The sequence below is a fragment of the Chlorocebus sabaeus genome, chromosome 9 (genome assembly GCF_047675955.1).
Source record: "Chlorocebus sabaeus isolate Y175 chromosome 9, mChlSab1.0.hap1, whole genome shotgun sequence".
Taxonomy (NCBI): Eukaryota; Metazoa; Chordata; class Mammalia; order Primates; family Cercopithecidae; genus Chlorocebus; species Chlorocebus sabaeus.
In genome coordinates this window covers 117,553,040-117,570,418 of record NC_132912.1, presented here as the reverse complement: position 1 = coordinate 117,570,418, position 17,379 = coordinate 117,553,040, and the positions used below count along the sequence as shown (strand labels likewise).

At 38.4% G+C, this 17,379-nt stretch overlaps 1 protein-coding gene across 1 annotated transcript in view; it reads right to left on the bottom strand.

The window, feature by feature from the left end:
- FHIP2A (FHF complex subunit HOOK interacting protein 2A) overlaps positions 1-17,379 on the bottom strand; it is a 45,160-nt gene that overhangs the window by 7,643 nt on the left and 20,138 nt on the right. The window contains exons 6-14 of the mRNA XM_007964169.3: positions 14,386-14,679; positions 13,659-13,855; positions 12,125-12,239; positions 11,545-11,621; positions 11,260-11,452; positions 10,898-11,067; positions 10,393-10,536; positions 8,761-8,851; positions 2,008-2,151 (exon numbers count right to left, since the gene is read on the bottom strand). Coding sequence (XP_007962360.1) covers positions 2,008-2,151; positions 8,761-8,851; positions 10,393-10,536; positions 10,898-11,067; positions 11,260-11,452; positions 11,545-11,621; positions 12,125-12,239; positions 13,659-13,855; positions 14,386-14,679 — 1,425 coding nt within the window. The remainder of the gene's footprint in view (positions 1-2,007; positions 2,152-8,760; positions 8,852-10,392; positions 10,537-10,897; positions 11,068-11,259; positions 11,453-11,544; positions 11,622-12,124; positions 12,240-13,658; positions 13,856-14,385; positions 14,680-17,379) is intronic.

The window sequence follows — 17,379 nt, the reverse complement described above, 5'->3', positions numbered from 1 at the left end:
CAGTGGCTATCCTTAGGCACAATCATAGCGCCCTATAGCCTTGAACTCCTGGGGTCAAGCAATCCTCCTGCCTCAGGCTCCTGAGCAGCTGGGACTAAGGTGCACCGGCCTCAAGAGTTTTAAAGATAAAAGGTTTCAGGCAGGGCTCCATAGCTTACTAGCTGTAAGTCACATAGCTGAAACCACGGCTAGTATAGATGAGGAATAATACTAGAAATCTGTCTTGCCTATGATACAGGGTTACAGGAAGAATGATTGAAACAGTCTATGAACCAGCTCTGTGCTATGAAGTGCTATCTGGTGAAATTGAAAAGTATTTTAAGCATTTCAGATATTCTGCTTTCAATGTATCCTTTTGTGTCAGCACTCTACAAACTAGAGAAAAAGTGCTCAAGTTTGAAGATTCAGGGTGGATCTTCCAATTCAGAAACTACTTTTTAAAATTTAGATTCTTTTTTAATACTTTCGGTCAAAATTTCTAAACATTACTGTCTTGATACTCATTAACTCTTGCTTGTTAGCTTAATCAAATTTAAACTACACCTAGCAAACTGGCTGAAAAACAAAAACAAAAAACAAAAAAAGAAAACAATAAACTGATGAATCCTGGCTACCCAGGAGGTTTACACAGCCATGATGTGAGGCCATAATACCTATTAATAGCCAGATTTGTATTGGTTGTCAGGTTTAAAACAACCAACCAAAGCAACACTAGAAATACAGCACATGCTATTAAGAGGTTAAAAAAAAAAAGGACCTGGTCTTTTATAGAGATTACTGTCAGAAACAATGCTGACTAAACTCTAACATAGTGAAATATTTCTTTTTTTTTTTTTTGAGACGGAGTCTCGCTCTGTCGCCTGGGCTGGAGTGCAGTGGCTGGATCTCAGCTCACTGCAAGCTCCGCCTACCGGGTTTATGCCATTCTCCTGCCTCAGCCTCCTGTGTAGCTGGGACTACAGGCGCTCGTCACCTCGCCTGGCTAGTTTTTTTGTATTTTTTGGTAGAGACGGGGTTTCACCGTGTTAGCCAAGATGGTCTCGATCACCTGAACTCGTGATTCGCCCGTCTCGGCCTCCCAAAGTGCTGGGATTACAGGCTTGAGCCACCGCGCCCGGCCGTGAAATATTTCATAGATTACAATTTCTTTATTTGACTTTCTGGTTGTTGAAGACAGCCTACTTAGTAAATTTCTTTTATAAGTCCCTATGCTCACATAAACATTTAACTAAAATGCTAAAAAAGAACAAGTACTTTAATATACAATTGAAAATTAATTCCAGATTGGTCCACTCAGTTTCTACATTGAGGAAAGTACTATGCTAGTTGTGTTCTTTCAGGTTTATATTCTAATGTGTCAAGTATTTCAAAGCTCTCTCATCACTATGCTTATAAGCCAATGAGATGGAAGGAAGGATTCCATAATCCCAAATTTATTTCTCTTAACAGATGAGATGTACATAGCAACCTATCGGCTGATGGTGATTTTTATCCACCTTTAAAGGAGTACATTAACCTTTATTATTTCACCTCTCCGTTATGAAAATGAGTATCGTTTATAAGCTTTGTCAAATAATCAGGTTCATCTAACACTGTTCTGTAATTTTATTGAGACCAGAGTGTTCAAGATTCAATCTGAACTGACATTTAGGGTCTTCTAAATTGAGAATCTGTATTTGTGCTAAATGTACTAACTAAAAGGCTAAGCAAGTCATAAAAGGAAAGCACTTCTAATCATCTCCAAAATGTGTTAAGGATATTAAGACAACGGCCTATCATGAGATAAACAATGCTGTAGCAGCTGTCAGGCCAAAGAAATGTTTTTAACATACAGAATGCATCAGAAATCTGCCAGTTGTTGGCAATCAAGCTTCATGAAAAAGTCACCCAGTGGAAAAAGTAAGAAAATAATAAAAGTACTTTACTGAAGATCTACCAAGACTTGAGATGATTTTGTGGTGAATGGCAACAAAATAATATGAAAATTAGTAATTTAAAATGTATTACCTGATCAAGAATTCTTCCCATTCTGTCAAACAGCACTTTCAAAAAATGACCTTCAAAGAAAGCTGCTTCTAAATTGCACTTTTCCAATGCTTTTGGAGACCCAGGCCACTCCCATCTTAAGCAGATAGCACAGTAGTCCCGGAACTACGGGGAAAAAAGCATCGGGGAAAAAAGCATGTGAATCATTAAAGAACAAAAACAAATTAAGATGAAATAGAAATGATTTCCTCAAATAGGCATATAAAAAAACCATTTGAATGCAGAATGTCTGCTTTGCTTGAGGTACCAAGGGAGAGGGGGAAGAGATGACACAGATCTTTCTGTGACTAGGGGCACAGGTAAGATTATATTAACTGCTGGTACCAATATAAGTTGATGAAAAAGAGACATATTTTAACTTTACTAAAATACCCTAACAGCTCTTTCCTTTAAAGGAAGTTAACGCTTTAGTTACTTTCATCACCGATTTAGAGGACATTTAAAAAGAAAAGTCAGACCTAGCCAAGTTTTCAAATGTATTCTAAAATGGTATATACCACAGATGAACTGATGCACATTATCTGAGAAGACAAGCCTGCCGTTCCTAGAATGGACGCACACTAGGCATGATGTTATGATAGGATCAAACAGCGCTACTCAGAAATGGTCCATGGACCAGTGCTGGTCCCCAAAGTGTTCATTACCGTCCACAACGAGATGAGGACAAAAAGCAAGAGCAAGCACTTAAAAGCATTCCTAACAATTTGACTATGAAGAGTTTTATGTCTGTTGAATCTAACTATGAAATAATCAGGGTTTGTATTTCAGGTCTTTTTTTCTTTTCATTTTCTATAATAGGAATTAATTTTTTTTTTTTGATACAGTTTCGCTCTTGTTGCCCAGGCTGGAGTGCAATGTCACTAACTTGGCTCGCCGCAACCTCCGCCTCCTAGATTCAAGAGATTCTCCTACCTCAGCCTCCCGAGTAGTTGGGATTATAGGCAAAGTGCTGGGATTATAGGCATGAGCCATGTGCCTGGCCAGGAATTCATTTTTATTGTATTTTACAAAAGTGTTGGTCTGTGACAGATTAGAAATAAAAAAAAAAAAAAACCACAAAAACCAAAACCCGGTCTTTCACTACAGATAGTTATCAGTGAAGCAGTGTGAATATTTATAAACACAAGAATATTTCATATAATAAAAACGAATTTTAAAAGTCTCCCCAATATGTAATTTACTTGAATTGAAACAAAAGAAATTTAAAGCACTGTTTTCTTCCATATGCCTTCCCTCTTCAGATTCTCCTTATTTAATAAAGCAAAATTACTTTGACCTCTCTAGTTTAGAAATTACCTGAAATTAAAACAGAACATGGCAGCCGGGTGCGGTGGCTCACGCCTGTAATCCCAGCACTTTGGGAGGCTGAGGTGGGTGGATCATGAGGTCAGGAGATCGAGACCATCCTGGCTAACACGGTGAAACCCCCTCTCTACTACAAATTACAAAATTAACCAGGCGTGGTGGCAAGTGCCTGTAGTCCCAGCTACTCGGGAGGCTGAGGCAGCAGAATGGCGAGAACCTGGGAGGTAGAGCTTGCAGTGAACCGAGATCGCGCCACTGCACTCCAGACTGGGAGAGAGAGCGAAACTACGTCTCAAAACAACAACAAAAACAACAACAACAACAACAACAACAACGGAACATGGCCAGGCGCAGTGGCATGCACCACCACGTCCAGCTATTTTTTGTATTTTTAGTAGAGACGGGGTTTCACCATGTTGGCCAGGCTGGTCTCGAACTCCTGACCTCAAGTGATCTGCCCACCTCGGCTTCCCAAAGTGCTGGGATTACAGGCGTTAGCCACTGCGCCCGACCCAAATCTCAATTTTTAAGAAATAATTTTTACATTAATACTTCTTATATTCTGACTTGGAAAGTAATATTTTAATTTCTTCTATCCTTTTTGTTTTTCTAATATTTCTGAAACAATCATAACTGCATTTTAATCACAAAATGGAAAATGAGAGAAACTTTACAGAAAGAATAAAAGCAGTTTAAAAATCTAATCGGTAGTGCCGAAAAGATATGTTTTACTTTTATTGTCTTTGATTGTTATTTGAATGTTACTTGCTACTCCATTAATTTATTCATCATGCAGACAAATTCATGTATTTATGTGGACTTTAAAGTATTATGAATTAACTATGTGCATATGCAGATTAGTTATATATAATAGCATACTTCAATCCAAATAATTTAAATGAAAATTAAATGTATATTTTTCAGATTTGAGAAATTTCAAATTTTAGACTGTAAATTTTAAAATTCTTTTTCAAATTTTGAAATATTTTATTCTGGTTATTTATTCAGCAAATACTAAATAGTTACTGATATTGTAAAATGTATAAAGTTCTAAGGTACATATTTTGTGGGATTTAATGGTAAATCAGGCATGAATCCTACCCTCAAGAGACTGATTATTACAACCCCAAGACAAGAAAGAAAACACAAAGGACCACACAAGATGAGAGATAATGCCATGAGCATGAAGATGAGTAGTTACCTTTACTGTTGGGAAGGGAGAGGAGAAAGAGGGTAAAAAGAATAAATCACGAGCTGGCATTTAATCTGGATGTTGAAGACAGTGGAGAAATATAGATATCAGATGGTGGGTGAGAAATAAGAGGAGAACCTTGCAGACAAACAGAATAGCATCAATTAATGCACGTAAATGTTATATTTGGATAGCGAGTGAAAGTCATAGTAAGAAATACAGAAAAGCAGGCTGGAAAATGATCCAAAAGGATCCTGAATTGTAAGATTTGATGTCTAAGTATTTATACTTTATGAGTTAATAAAGAAGAAGGGGTTCTCAGATGCACACTTGAATGAGATTAATCTGTTAATGGCTTCTAAGCAGAAGGAACAAGCTGGGGAAACAAGTGATGAGGCTACTGTAATCCTGGCAGAGGTAGTAAAGACGTAAACTAGGATTCTGAAAGCAAAAAGCAAAAATGGAGAAGGGGGCAGACAGGAGAGATATAGTAGGGGCAAAACGGGTATAACTTGGCAATAGACTAGAGGCTAAAGAGAATAGAAGACCAATGAATCCCACCCAGGCAACTCTGAAATAAAACCTTGGATGACCAGGAGGATAGATGTGCCACTGACCAGAGCAGGAAACAAAGGAGCAGATGCAGTTTTAGAGGAATCAATTGTAAGTTCTACTTTGGAAAGATAAAGTCTGAGGTCTTAGAAGAACATCTGAGTGGCTGAGGTTAGAGCTTTGGGGACACCTCAGATAGAGAATTCAAGACAGGATGAATGCTAAACCAAAAGAATATCAAAGGAATGAAGATAGAAAACAGGGCCACTGAGAGATAGTTTTGTTTTTTTGGCCACATCATAATATGGGGGACAGAGTAAAAATGACACCTGAGACCTAAAAGCAGCAGCAGCAAAGAATGAGGCTGCGGAAGCCTTAAAAAAGGAGAAAGTTTGAAATGGTGGGGGCTGGGGTGGGGGGTGGGAGGTGGTTTAAACAACTTCAGCGAAGTTACAGGATAGACGCTCAATACACGAAAACCAGCAGTATTTCTACGTTAGGAAAGATCAGAAAATGAAGTTCACAGAATAATTTCACTTACAATAAAGAAATACTTAGGAATAGATTTAATGAAGGAAGTGTAAGACTGTACACTGAAAACTGCTTTTTTTTTTTTTTTTTTGCAGAAATGGACAAAGTAATCCTAAAATTAATATGGAATTACAAGGGACTCCAAATAGCCAAAATAATTTTGAGAAAGAAGTAAGTTAAAGGATTCATACTTCTCAATTTCAAAACTTACTACAAAGCTGCAGTAATCAAGACAGGGTGGTGCTGGGATAAGGACAGGTACATAGGTCAGTGGAATAGAATTGAGTCTTCAAATAAACTTTACACTTAGAGTCAATAAATGGAAAATAGCCTTTCACCTAGTGCTGCAGAGACAACTGGATGTCTACATGCAAAAAAAATGAATCTGAATCCCACTTCACACTATATACAATAATTAACTCAAAATAGAATAAAGACTTAAATGGATAAACTAAAACCATGAAACCCTTAGAAAAAGATTTAGGTGAAAATCTATGTAATCTTGGTTAGGCAATGATTTCTTAGGTATGGCACAAAAAGCACAAAGAAAAAATAGTTAAGTTGCACTGCATCAAAATTAAAAACTTTTGGCCAGGTGCAGTGGCTCACACCTGTAATCCCAGCACTTTGAGAGGCCAAGGTGGGCAGATCACTTGAGGCCAGGAGTTCGAGACCGGCCTAGACAACAGGGTGACACTCCATCTCTACTAAAAATACAAAAAATAGCTGGACGTGGTGGTGCATGCCTGTAATCCCAGCTACTCAGGAGGCTGGGGCAGAAGGATCGCTTGAACCCAGGAGGTGGAGGTTGCAGTGAGCTGAGATCGTGCCACTGCATTCCCGCCTGGATGACAGAGTGAGACTCTGTCTCAAAACAACAACAACAACAAACAAACAAAAAACAAAATTATGTGTCGAACGACAGGACACTATCAAAAAAGTGAAAAGGCAACTCCCAGATGGGAGAAAATATTTGTAAATAATATATCTGATAAGGATCTACTATGCAGAATATGTAAGGGACTCTTACAACTCAACAATAAAAAGACAAATAGCCCAATTAAAATACAGGCAAAGGATTTTTTTATTTTTTATTTTTTGGGGACAGGGTCTTGCTCTGTTGCCCAGGCTGGAGTGCAGTGGTACCATCATAGCTTACTGTAGCCTTAAATTCCTGAGCTCAAGCTGTCCTCCTGCCTTGGCTTCCCAAGTAGCTGGGACTACAGGTGCATGCCACCACACATGGATAATTTTTTAAAAAAATTTTTGTAAAAATGGGATTATCCAGGCTGGTCTCAAATTTCTGGCTTCACGTGATCCTTCCACCTTGGCCTCTCAAAGTGCTGGGATTACAGGTGTAAGTCGCTACACTTGGCCAGGATTTAAATATTCTTCAAAGAAGAGTACAAGTGTCTGCTAAGCACATGAAAAGTTACTCAACTTCATTAGTCATAAGGCAATGTAAATCAAAACCACAAGGACACACCACTTCACACCTCCTAGGGTAGCTATAATTTAAAAAGAAAAAGTATTGGCGAGGAAATGATGAAACTGGAACCCTCATGCACTGTTGGCGTGATGTAAAATGGTGCCACCACTGTGGAAAACAGTTTGGCAGTTCTTCAAAAAAGTTAAATATAGAATTACCATGTGACCTATCAATTTTACTACTAAGCATATACCCAATAAAGTGGAAAACCTGTATTCAACAAAAAAGGAATATTCACAGCATTAGTATTCATAATAATCAACAATTAGAAACAACCCAAATGTCCATTAACTGACAGATAAACAAAATATCCATACAATAAAATATTATTCAGCCATAAAAAGAAAGGAAGTACTGATGCATGCTTCAATTTGAATGAAACTTGAAAACATTACATTATGCTGAGTAAAAAATGCAAGACGCAAAAGGCCACTATAGTATGATTCCATTTTTGTGAAATGTCCAGAATAGGCAAAGCCATAGAAACAGAAAGCAAATGAGTGATTGCCAGGGCTGGGGGTTGGCGGGGAGGAGGGGTCGGTAAGAAGTGACTGCTTTATTTGTACAGGGTTTCTTTCTGGGGTGATAGAAATCTTCTGGCATTAGTGATGATGGTTGCATAACATTGTGAATATACTAAAAAACATTAAATTGTACACTTTAAAATAGTTAAAATGTTGAATTTTATCTCAATACAAGTTTTCTTTCCAGGAGGAATTTTTTAATACAATTTTTAAAATCTTACAATGTAAAATGCTATAAAGAGGAAAGAATGAGAAAAGGCTCCTTAATTTAGCACCTAAGCGCAAACCTTCAAGCAAGTCGTTCTGAGTGAGGTAAAACGGTGAAACGCAAGGGCTGAAGGAGTCAGAGCTGGGCAGCAGAGGGACTATACTTGTGAATCACTGTCTGCATCAGAATGAAGGAGAAAAGGATCATGTCTTGTGGATGAGGATCAAGGGTGAGTGCTGGGTAGAATTACTAAGATACCATGTTTTGGATCAGCAGGAGAAATGGATCCAGGTGAGATATAATTTAAAGTGGGAAAAAATTAAAGAGCATAAAGAAATCTTGAGAAGGAGACATACAATCGGTGAAGTGTAAACTAAGGTCACCTGCACAAAGCAAAAATAGTGACAGCAGAGACCAGGTCTCATTTTTTTTTTTTTTTTGAGATGGAGTCTTGCTCTGTTGCCCAGGCATGATCTCGGCTCATTGCAACCTCCACCTGCGGGGTTCAGGTTATTCTCCTGCCTTAGCCTCCTGAGTAGCTGGGAGTACAGGCACCTGCCACCACGCCCGGCTAATTTTTGTATTTTAGTAGAGATGGGGTTTCACTATGCTGGCCAGTCTGGTCTCGAACTCCTGACCTCAGGTGATCCACCCACCTCGACCTCCTAAAGTGCTGGGATCACAGGCGTAAGCCACCGTGGCTGTCCCAGAGACACTTTCGAGAGTGAAGAGGAAGCACGAAAATAATTCACTGATCACCATCTAGGACAAGCCAGATGCCAGGTCTCATTTTGAATAATAATGAAGTCATTTCCTTGGAGCAGTGGTGGTGGGCAGTGTGACAAGTGGTGTGTGTGTGTGTGTGCGTGTCTATTCTTAGATTTCATTTCCAACATTTAGTGACTTCACCTACCTGCCTATGAGCGTCTCGGAGGTAGGTGTCATATCCTGTGCCCTCGACATGGTAGGAGGATTTTGCGTCATCCGGTACCAGACAGAGAAAACTTAAATGAAAAAGGCCACAATTATGCAAGATGCCCAATTGCATGAAAAAAAAAGGGGAAAAAAGTAAAAGTGAGAAAGGCCATACTCAATAACAAATACTCTCACAATTCAATAATAACTATAAGTACTAAAGTATCTAGTGATATAGTAAGTTCAGTTAAGTATTAATTCAAATAGAAACCTGAAAAATGAAATTATATGTTGTTAATTCCTTGTGTTGAATGACTTTTACAATTCATTGATTAAATATTCTCATTATTTTAAAGGTTTTAAAAATTACTAATTCCACTTAAAATAGAAGCAAGCCTAAGAAAGACATTTTTTTTCCTCTTCAGATTGCTGTATAACGACAGATTGCCATAATATTTGTTAATCTCAGGAAACTGGTTTAAAGTAACTGAACTTGAGATTTTTAGGTACCCTAATTTTGCAACTTGAGTCACATGCAGTTTTTCTCTAAAATCACCTGCCAGAACCAGGTATATCAGTGACAACATTCCAAGGGAAGCAAAAGAGAGAAAAAAAACTGCCACAGAAAAGGGCACTCTAAAAAAAACACAAAACCACGAACTAACAAAAAGGAATAGCCCAACACTTAGCACACATGGTTAATAAGTACATCTTATCAAACCAGCAATTCTCAATGTTGTTACAATTGGGAATTACTTAAAATTAAACCATTTATATTTTTTAAAAATGGGATGGCCCAGCATGGTGGTTCACACCTGTAATCCCAGCACTTTGGGAGGTCAAGGCGGGTGGATCACTTGAGGTCAGGAGTTCGAGACCAGCCTGGCCAACATGGTGAAACCCTGTCTCTACAAAAAATAGGAAAATTAGCCAGGTGTGGTGGCATGCGACTGTAATCCCAGCTACTCAGGAGCCTGAGGCAGGAGAATCACTTGAACCTGGGAGGCAGAGGTTGCAGTGAGCAGGGATCATGCCACTGCACTCCAGCCTGGGCGACATAGTGAGACTCTGTCTCAAAAAAAAAAAAAAAAAAAAAGGTGGGGGAGGGTACTTTGAAGGTTCATTTAACCACGGTTAACCTTTTCTCTTAGTATCAAGCGTTGCCCGCAGGCTGGCATAAGCAAGACCAAAAAAACTGACATAATCTTTATTTATTTGTTTATTTTTTATTTCTTTTTTTTTTTTCATAATCTTTAAAGAAGAGTTCATAAGAGATTTCTGTAACCATCTAAGAACAGAGATCTTACATGTTATACAGTTCGGGAGGCCGAGGCAGGCAGATCACTTGAGGTCAGGAGTTTGAGACCAGCCTGACCAACATGGTGAGACTCCGTCTCTACTAAAAATACAAAAATTAGCTGGCTGACGTGGTGGAAGCCTGTAATCTCAGCTACTTGGGAAGCTGAGGCAGGAGAATCACTTAAACCCAGGAGGCGGAGGTTGCAGTGAGCAGAGATCGCACTACTACATTCCAGCGTGGACAACAGAGCAAGACTCCATCTCAAAAAATAATAACAATAAAAAACAAAAAACAAGAGAGATGGAAGTCAAATTTTATATTGCAACTCACCTATTTACAATTTTATGAACTTCAGTTTTTCCATCATTTTTGGGGTGGTCTGGAGTAGCAGGAGGCGAAGAACTAAGCCACTCTTGGTTTGGCAAAGTGTTTTCTGGTGAAATGTCAGTAAATAATGGATCTTCTTCCAGATCTCTAAGTTAAATTTAATGACATATAAAAAACACTATTTTATTATGACATTTTCTAAACCAAAAGATTCTCTGCTATGTTCTAAGAAAATGTTACATAATTTTGCTAATATAAAGGATTAAGGAATAATGTATATTTTCCAGGCAAATTAACATTCTATACTATTTTGTTATTAGATCTAACGAATACACGATATTATTTATAATGTAAAAGGATGGTAGTATCAGTGCATCTAATTTTACTTTTAAGAACTTTAAAACTGTAAGAGGTATTTCTTTTGAGGATAAGGGAGATAGATAAGAGGAGAGAGAAAGTTCTATCTCTACATGAAATGCTGAACTCACGGAGTTGGATGGAAACTTACACTGCTCCTGCTATCAGTCCATTTTCTACCACATCTTTATCTTCTGGGCACAAAGGTTTACATTCTGTATAATTTCTTTCTTCAAGATTTCTCAAGACCAAGTTGTAAAGAATGTGCTCATTGGGTTTTTGTAAGAGATGCTCAAACATTCGCAATGTCATTATGCTTATCTGAAACCAAAATTGATAAAAGCTAACTGAAAAATATCTGTAAATAAGTTATTCTTCTTGCCATCTTGTGAGTCACGCTTTCAATTTCTAAAGCCAATAAAAGAGGCTGTATTGAAAATATCTCAAGTATAATACATTAAAACCAGTATTCCAAAGAATCTAAGTCCAATTCTAAATCATTACATAGCTTACCTCATCAGATATGTGATCACAATGTTCAATTAACCTATGCCTTAATGGATGTCTGCTGATTTCTGCCACAGTTTCTGGTTCCCTCTGTTCTCCAAGGATAAAAAACACCATTTCTTGAAGTAAAACATCAGAGGTCACTTGCCGAACGATGCGATGAAGCAGAGCAGTGGATGTCAGAATACCCATCTCAGAACTGAGCACAACGAACAGGAAATTAATAACATGACACAGGGATGCTGGGTTTTTTTTTTTTTTTTTTTCCCCAAAAGAAAACAGGCTACTCACGTTTGCATTAATTGAGGTTCCATAACACCAATGAAAAATCTTTCATGAACAGCTTTGGCAAGAGCAACAGCAGCAGTCTAGAATATAGTAGGAACATCATTTTTTTTAATATAAAAGAAAGAATAATTTGCAACATCAATAAATCAGTTTGCACTCCCCAACTGAATTAATGTGGAAAGACAAAACTTGCCTAATGACTCTCTTGTTGGTGGCATATAAATCTAGATTAGATGTTGGCTACTGGGTCATTTACACTTTTTTCTAAATTTCCAAGAATAAGAGGAATACGACAAAAAATTATTCCAATGTCCATATAGTAGTAACATCTCACCAAAGAGCAGGACTGAAGGGAAATCAGTGTTACTTTGTAAAGTACTGTACCGTAATACTTAAGGAAATATAAAAGGGCAGAACTGTAATACACACATACAAACACATACACACCTTTTTGTTTACTTATTTTACTAACCATAGTATTCTAAGACAATTAAAATGTATTTGGGGATATAAATTAGGGATTCCAATTTCACTTAGTAGATACTTATATCTTAAAACCATCAAAAAGCAACAAATTTCAAACCTTTTGGGCTTCTTTAATGAGCTGATCACAATAATCAAACCAGGAAAGAAATGAAATTAAGGCTCGTTTTCCTGGAAATGCTGAAGCATCTTCTTTATGACTATATGAGTCCAAGCTGTAAGACAAGGAAGAATTGCTAAGTCCAAAGTCATCCAAAAGCATGGACCCTATTGAGAATGTACGGAAAAATGAAAGCACATAAACACACTCAGATAGTATGGTACATTCACACAGGCAATGCTGGAGGACTGTCAGAGGAGGGTTCCATAAAAGAAACCAACGAGAAAACCTTTTAAATAAGAGTGGTAAATAATTTTCACATTAAAGCAGGAGAAGAGAGATTAAAGAGAGATTAAAGGGCTGCAGGAGGCTAGGTGTGGTGGCTCAAGCCTGTAATCCCAGCACTTTAGGAGGCCGACGTGGGTGGCTCACTTGAGGTCAGGAGTTCGAGACCAGCCTGGCCAATATGATGAAACTCTCTCTCTCTACTAAAAAAAAAAAAAAAAAAAGAAAAAAAAAAATTAGCCAGGCATGGTGGCTCATGCCTGTAATACCAGCTACTTGGGAGGCTGAGGCACAAGAATTGCTTGAACCTGAGAGATGGAGGTTGCAGTAAGCTGAGATCGCTTCACTGCACTCCAGCCTGGGTGATGTAGCAAGACTCTGTCTCAAAAAAAAGAGAAAAGAATGGAGCTGCAGGAGAAAAAACACTGGGATAGCTCCTCACACTCCTGTCCTAACTGTTACCAAGTAACATCAATGAAAAGATGGAGGTTCCCAGCTGCTGGGATGGAAGAAAAGCATGGTAAAGGGGGATCTACAAACAAAAAAAAAAAAAGGGGGATCTACTTCTCTTCCTGCCCTAAAATGTAATACAGTCATAATGTTAACAAGTGGGTCTGCCCTATAGATGTTGACAGAAAATAGAGTGGAAAAAACAAAGACAGGTTAAAAATACAGAGAAATACAATAAAAGGTGATTATGTCAAAATATTAGGCTGCTTATAGGTGGTGGGATTATGGGCAACTTGTTTATGCTGCTTTATACTTTTTAATAACTTACAAACATTCTGCAATAATCATATTTCCCTATGAGAATCAAGTTGGGGAGTCTAAAAGGTAGGAAGAAGAAGTGAAACCATGAGGTAGAAGAGATTCTGTACAAACAGGCCAGGAGACAGATTAGACTGCTTTAGAGGCTGTGGAAATTATTTTAAAAGGAGATTCTTTCTTTTAGGGCTTTTTTGGATAAAAATAATCAGTTAAAATTATTGTTTTTAATGTAAGCCCTTAAAAATTGACCAGTATAATGGACAAAATAAAAATATCTTAACTATATAACAGCTGGATTGTTCCCACACTCATTACCACTGACTGATACATTTAATACAAGCTTTGAGAAAATATTCCCATTTAATGATCACTAGTAGTGTTCAATTTTTCAAAGATTTCTATCATTGCAAAATAGAAATGGATTTTAAAGTGTAGGTGTAAGAAGTCACCTTTATGGGAAAATACAAGTAACGCTGCTTACCCCCAGTTAATTGCTTCCACGGTTTCAATATCTAACGGATCCACTGACTGAGGTAGGGCCTTGTACAGGGAGGCAAGTCTGTCTGTCAGTAGTTCACACAAGCAAGTGCTCTGTGTAAGGCACTTTGCAGCCGCAGGCTCTGGCAAACTTACTAACAGCATCAAGCCTTCGCATGCCTTCACAGCTATTCGGCCATCCTAAAGGAAAAAAAAAAACAAACCCCTTCAATTCTTGAATTGTATATACATCAGGTTGTTTGAAAAAATTCAACATAAAAGGATTTAATGTTTTACAGTAAAAGAAAAATAGGCTTTTTTGTGTATTTTAAATGCATATTATTGGCCAAGGGGCACCTCATGCCTGTCATCCCAGCACTTTGGGAGGCTGAGGCAGGTGGATCAGCTGAGGTCAGGAGTTTGAGACCAGCCTGGCCAACATGGTGAAACCCCATCTCTACTAAAACTACAAAAATTAGCCAGGCATGGTGGTGTGTACCTGTAATCCCAGCTACTAGGGAGGCTGAGGCAGGAGAATCGCTTGAACCCAGAGGTGGAGGTTGCAGTGAGCCAAGATCGCACCACTGTACTCCAGCCTGGACAACAGAGCAAGACTCCGTCTCAAAAATAAAATAAAATAAAATTAAATTAAATTAAATAAATAAATAAATAAATAAAATGCACATTATTGAAATAATATTAGGAGGAAAAAAGTAAGGACCATAACTCACAGGACTTCTAGTAAGATTTAACAAAGAATTCACTAAATTGTAATCCTGGTTTGGACGAACAACTGAGGCCTCTGGCAGTGAGGTGACACTGAGGTTATCCAAGCTTGTGGACAGGTGATCCATCTGATGAGGAGGCTCATCTTCCAATTCTGTTTGCTCCATTCCAGTAGCACCAGATAATTCCTCTGGATGACGGGACTGTCCCGTATCTGTTGACAAGGAATCCTGACCTTTTAATGTATCTTCCGAAATTACACTTGGTACTCCTTTGGAAGCCAATGATTTCATCTTATTCTGAAAAGGAATATATGTTTTATAAAAGTCACATCAAGAACTTTTAAAGCCAAAAATGATATTTTAATGGATTTTTCTATAACATTCCACATGCCTAACCAGAGCAGCAATAAATGTTATGTATGTCACTGAAAATATTCTGACTTTTAACAAACTGTGTTTTAGAATGATCTTACCATTGCATAGGAGTTTATCACACTCCTCATACTAATTACAAAACGTTTTACACTGACCATAAGCAACGAACAGTATTAGTGATAATTTGACTACTGCTTAGAACAACTAATATTAGTGAGGAAAAATTTTCAGGAGGTTAATTGCAGTTAACTTTTTTCTCATCACTGGACTACTGTAATTACATAGCCTCCATGTTAATTCTTATAAGATCACAGGGTGGAGCGGGGGGGCGGGTTTGCAGGGAGGGAAGTACAAACTAACAAATAAAAATATTTTAAAGTTCAAAAGTTACCAGCATTAGACTGAAGGTTTCCATAAAAGCCCCCACATTCTCTCAAATATATAAGAATCTTTTCTAAGTTTTTCCTTAAACCTTTACTCTATAAGAACACAAGAAGCTGGGCACAGTGACCCATGCCTGTAATACCAGCACTTTGGGAGGCCAAGGCAGGAGGATCACTTGAGCCCAGGAATTCGAGACTAGATGGGGCAACATAGTGAGACCGTGTCTCTACTAAAAAAAATACAATAAAATAAGCTGGGTGTGGTGGCTTGCGCCTATGGTCCCAGACCTTGGGAGGCTGAGTGAGGCAGGAAGATTGCTTGAGCCTGGGAGGTTGAAGCTGTGGTGAGCTGTGATCATGCCACTGCACTCCAGCCTGGGCACAGAGCAAGACCCTGTCTCAAAAAATTTTAAAAAAAGAGAACCCAAGAAACTACTCAGGGGACATTTTTACCAGTGTCTTTAAGACAGAAATAAGATTTGCTTGAAATGCTGGTGCTCCCTTCCCCAATCCACACACCCAAACACAAAGAAAATCTTAACTGAAGCAGATTAGCAAATGATTAGCTTCAAGGCAAAAGTATCTTGCTTTCCATTTGAAAAGAAGAGCAGAAATCAAATTACACACACAGGTTAAAATTCACCATAAACTAACTTCTTCATAGGGCCTATCATCATAGAAACATATTAAAGGCTGAATGAATTCAGGGTTCTACTTCCAAAGTTATATTATACTAATTATAAATCACTTTTATTGCTGTTAAAAGTATAGGTTAGACCAATCTTCTTGAGAAATTGAGTTCACAGAACATATATTAAAAGAAAACAACTCTATGGGACTCAATGAATACTCTAAACAATTTGCCAATTTCCAACAAAATCAATGGCATATTGGCTGGGTGAGGTGGCTCACATCCCAGCACTTTGGGAGGCTAAGGCAGGTGGATCACTTGAGGTCAGGAGTTCGAGACCAGCCTGGCCAACACGGTAAACCCTGTCTCTACTAAAAATACAAAAATTAGCTGGGCATGGTGGCGTGTGCCTGCAATCCCAGCTACCAGGGAGGCTGAGGCAGGAGAATCGCTTGAATCTGGGAGGCAGAGGTTGCAGTGAGCTGAGATCATGCCACCGCTCTCCAGCCTGAGTGACAGAGCAAGACTCCACCTCAAAAAAAAACAAAAAACAAAAAACAAAAAATCAATGGCACATCATACTTTTTAAGAAAGTAAAACATTTCATTCCATTTAAAATACTAGTAATATTGCTGGGAGAGGTGTCTCAAATAAGAACAGCAAGAGGAAGGATGTTAGTTTAGCACTCCGTCCTTCAATCAATGTTTCTCAAAGTGAGACTCAAGACTGTTGGTATCCTGATCTTCTGTGGGGCTTGATAAAAATGCAGATTCCTGGGTCCCATCCAGACCTGATGAATGAGAATATCTGGAGGTAGAGCCAAGGAATGTGCATTTTAGAAAAATTCCCTAGGTGATGAGGAACTGTGGATTTAACACTTTGGTTCCTACTAAAACCGTTCCCCTTCTGTTTTAGGGATCTCATCAGTACCCACAACATAGCCACACACATGGCTTCTAAATCTCTTAAACTTCCCTCCCAAATCAAAGATGTTCAATACCGAATACCTGCTAATTATCTCCATTAGGAAATCACGATGACTCAAAGCATCTGGAACCAAAATTATCATCTTCCCCTCAAAATCAGCTCCCTGGGGGCCCCTGTTTTTCCACTAGCAGCAGACTTATTGGTTCAGGAATTCCAGCATTCAAATCATCCTTTCCCAGCTTCTGCATCTGAGCAGTTACAAGGCCATATAGAGCCTACCTCTATTCTGAACACACCCATTTCATTCCAACCTATTGCTTCCAACTTGGTTATAGTCCTTGTTACTTCTTGCCTGGGTAACTCCATAAGGTCTCAAATTAGTTTCCCTGCTTTTATCTCTCCTTCCAAAGAATCTGCCGTATAAAAGGCTGCTGCCAATTTAACTTACGGCACAGAAACCATCACATAATAACATCCCTGCTCAAAAATAGTTAATGGCTCCCCAGTATCTACAAGTAAGAATAAACTCTTCACCCTGTCATTCAAAGCCTTTGACAATACTTAGTCTATCTGTTCAGGTGCTTCTTGCCACACATCCTAATTATACTGTTTTCTGAACACACCACAAACTTTTATATCTTCATTCCTTATGTTCACCCACTCTAAACACCTGCCAAGGCT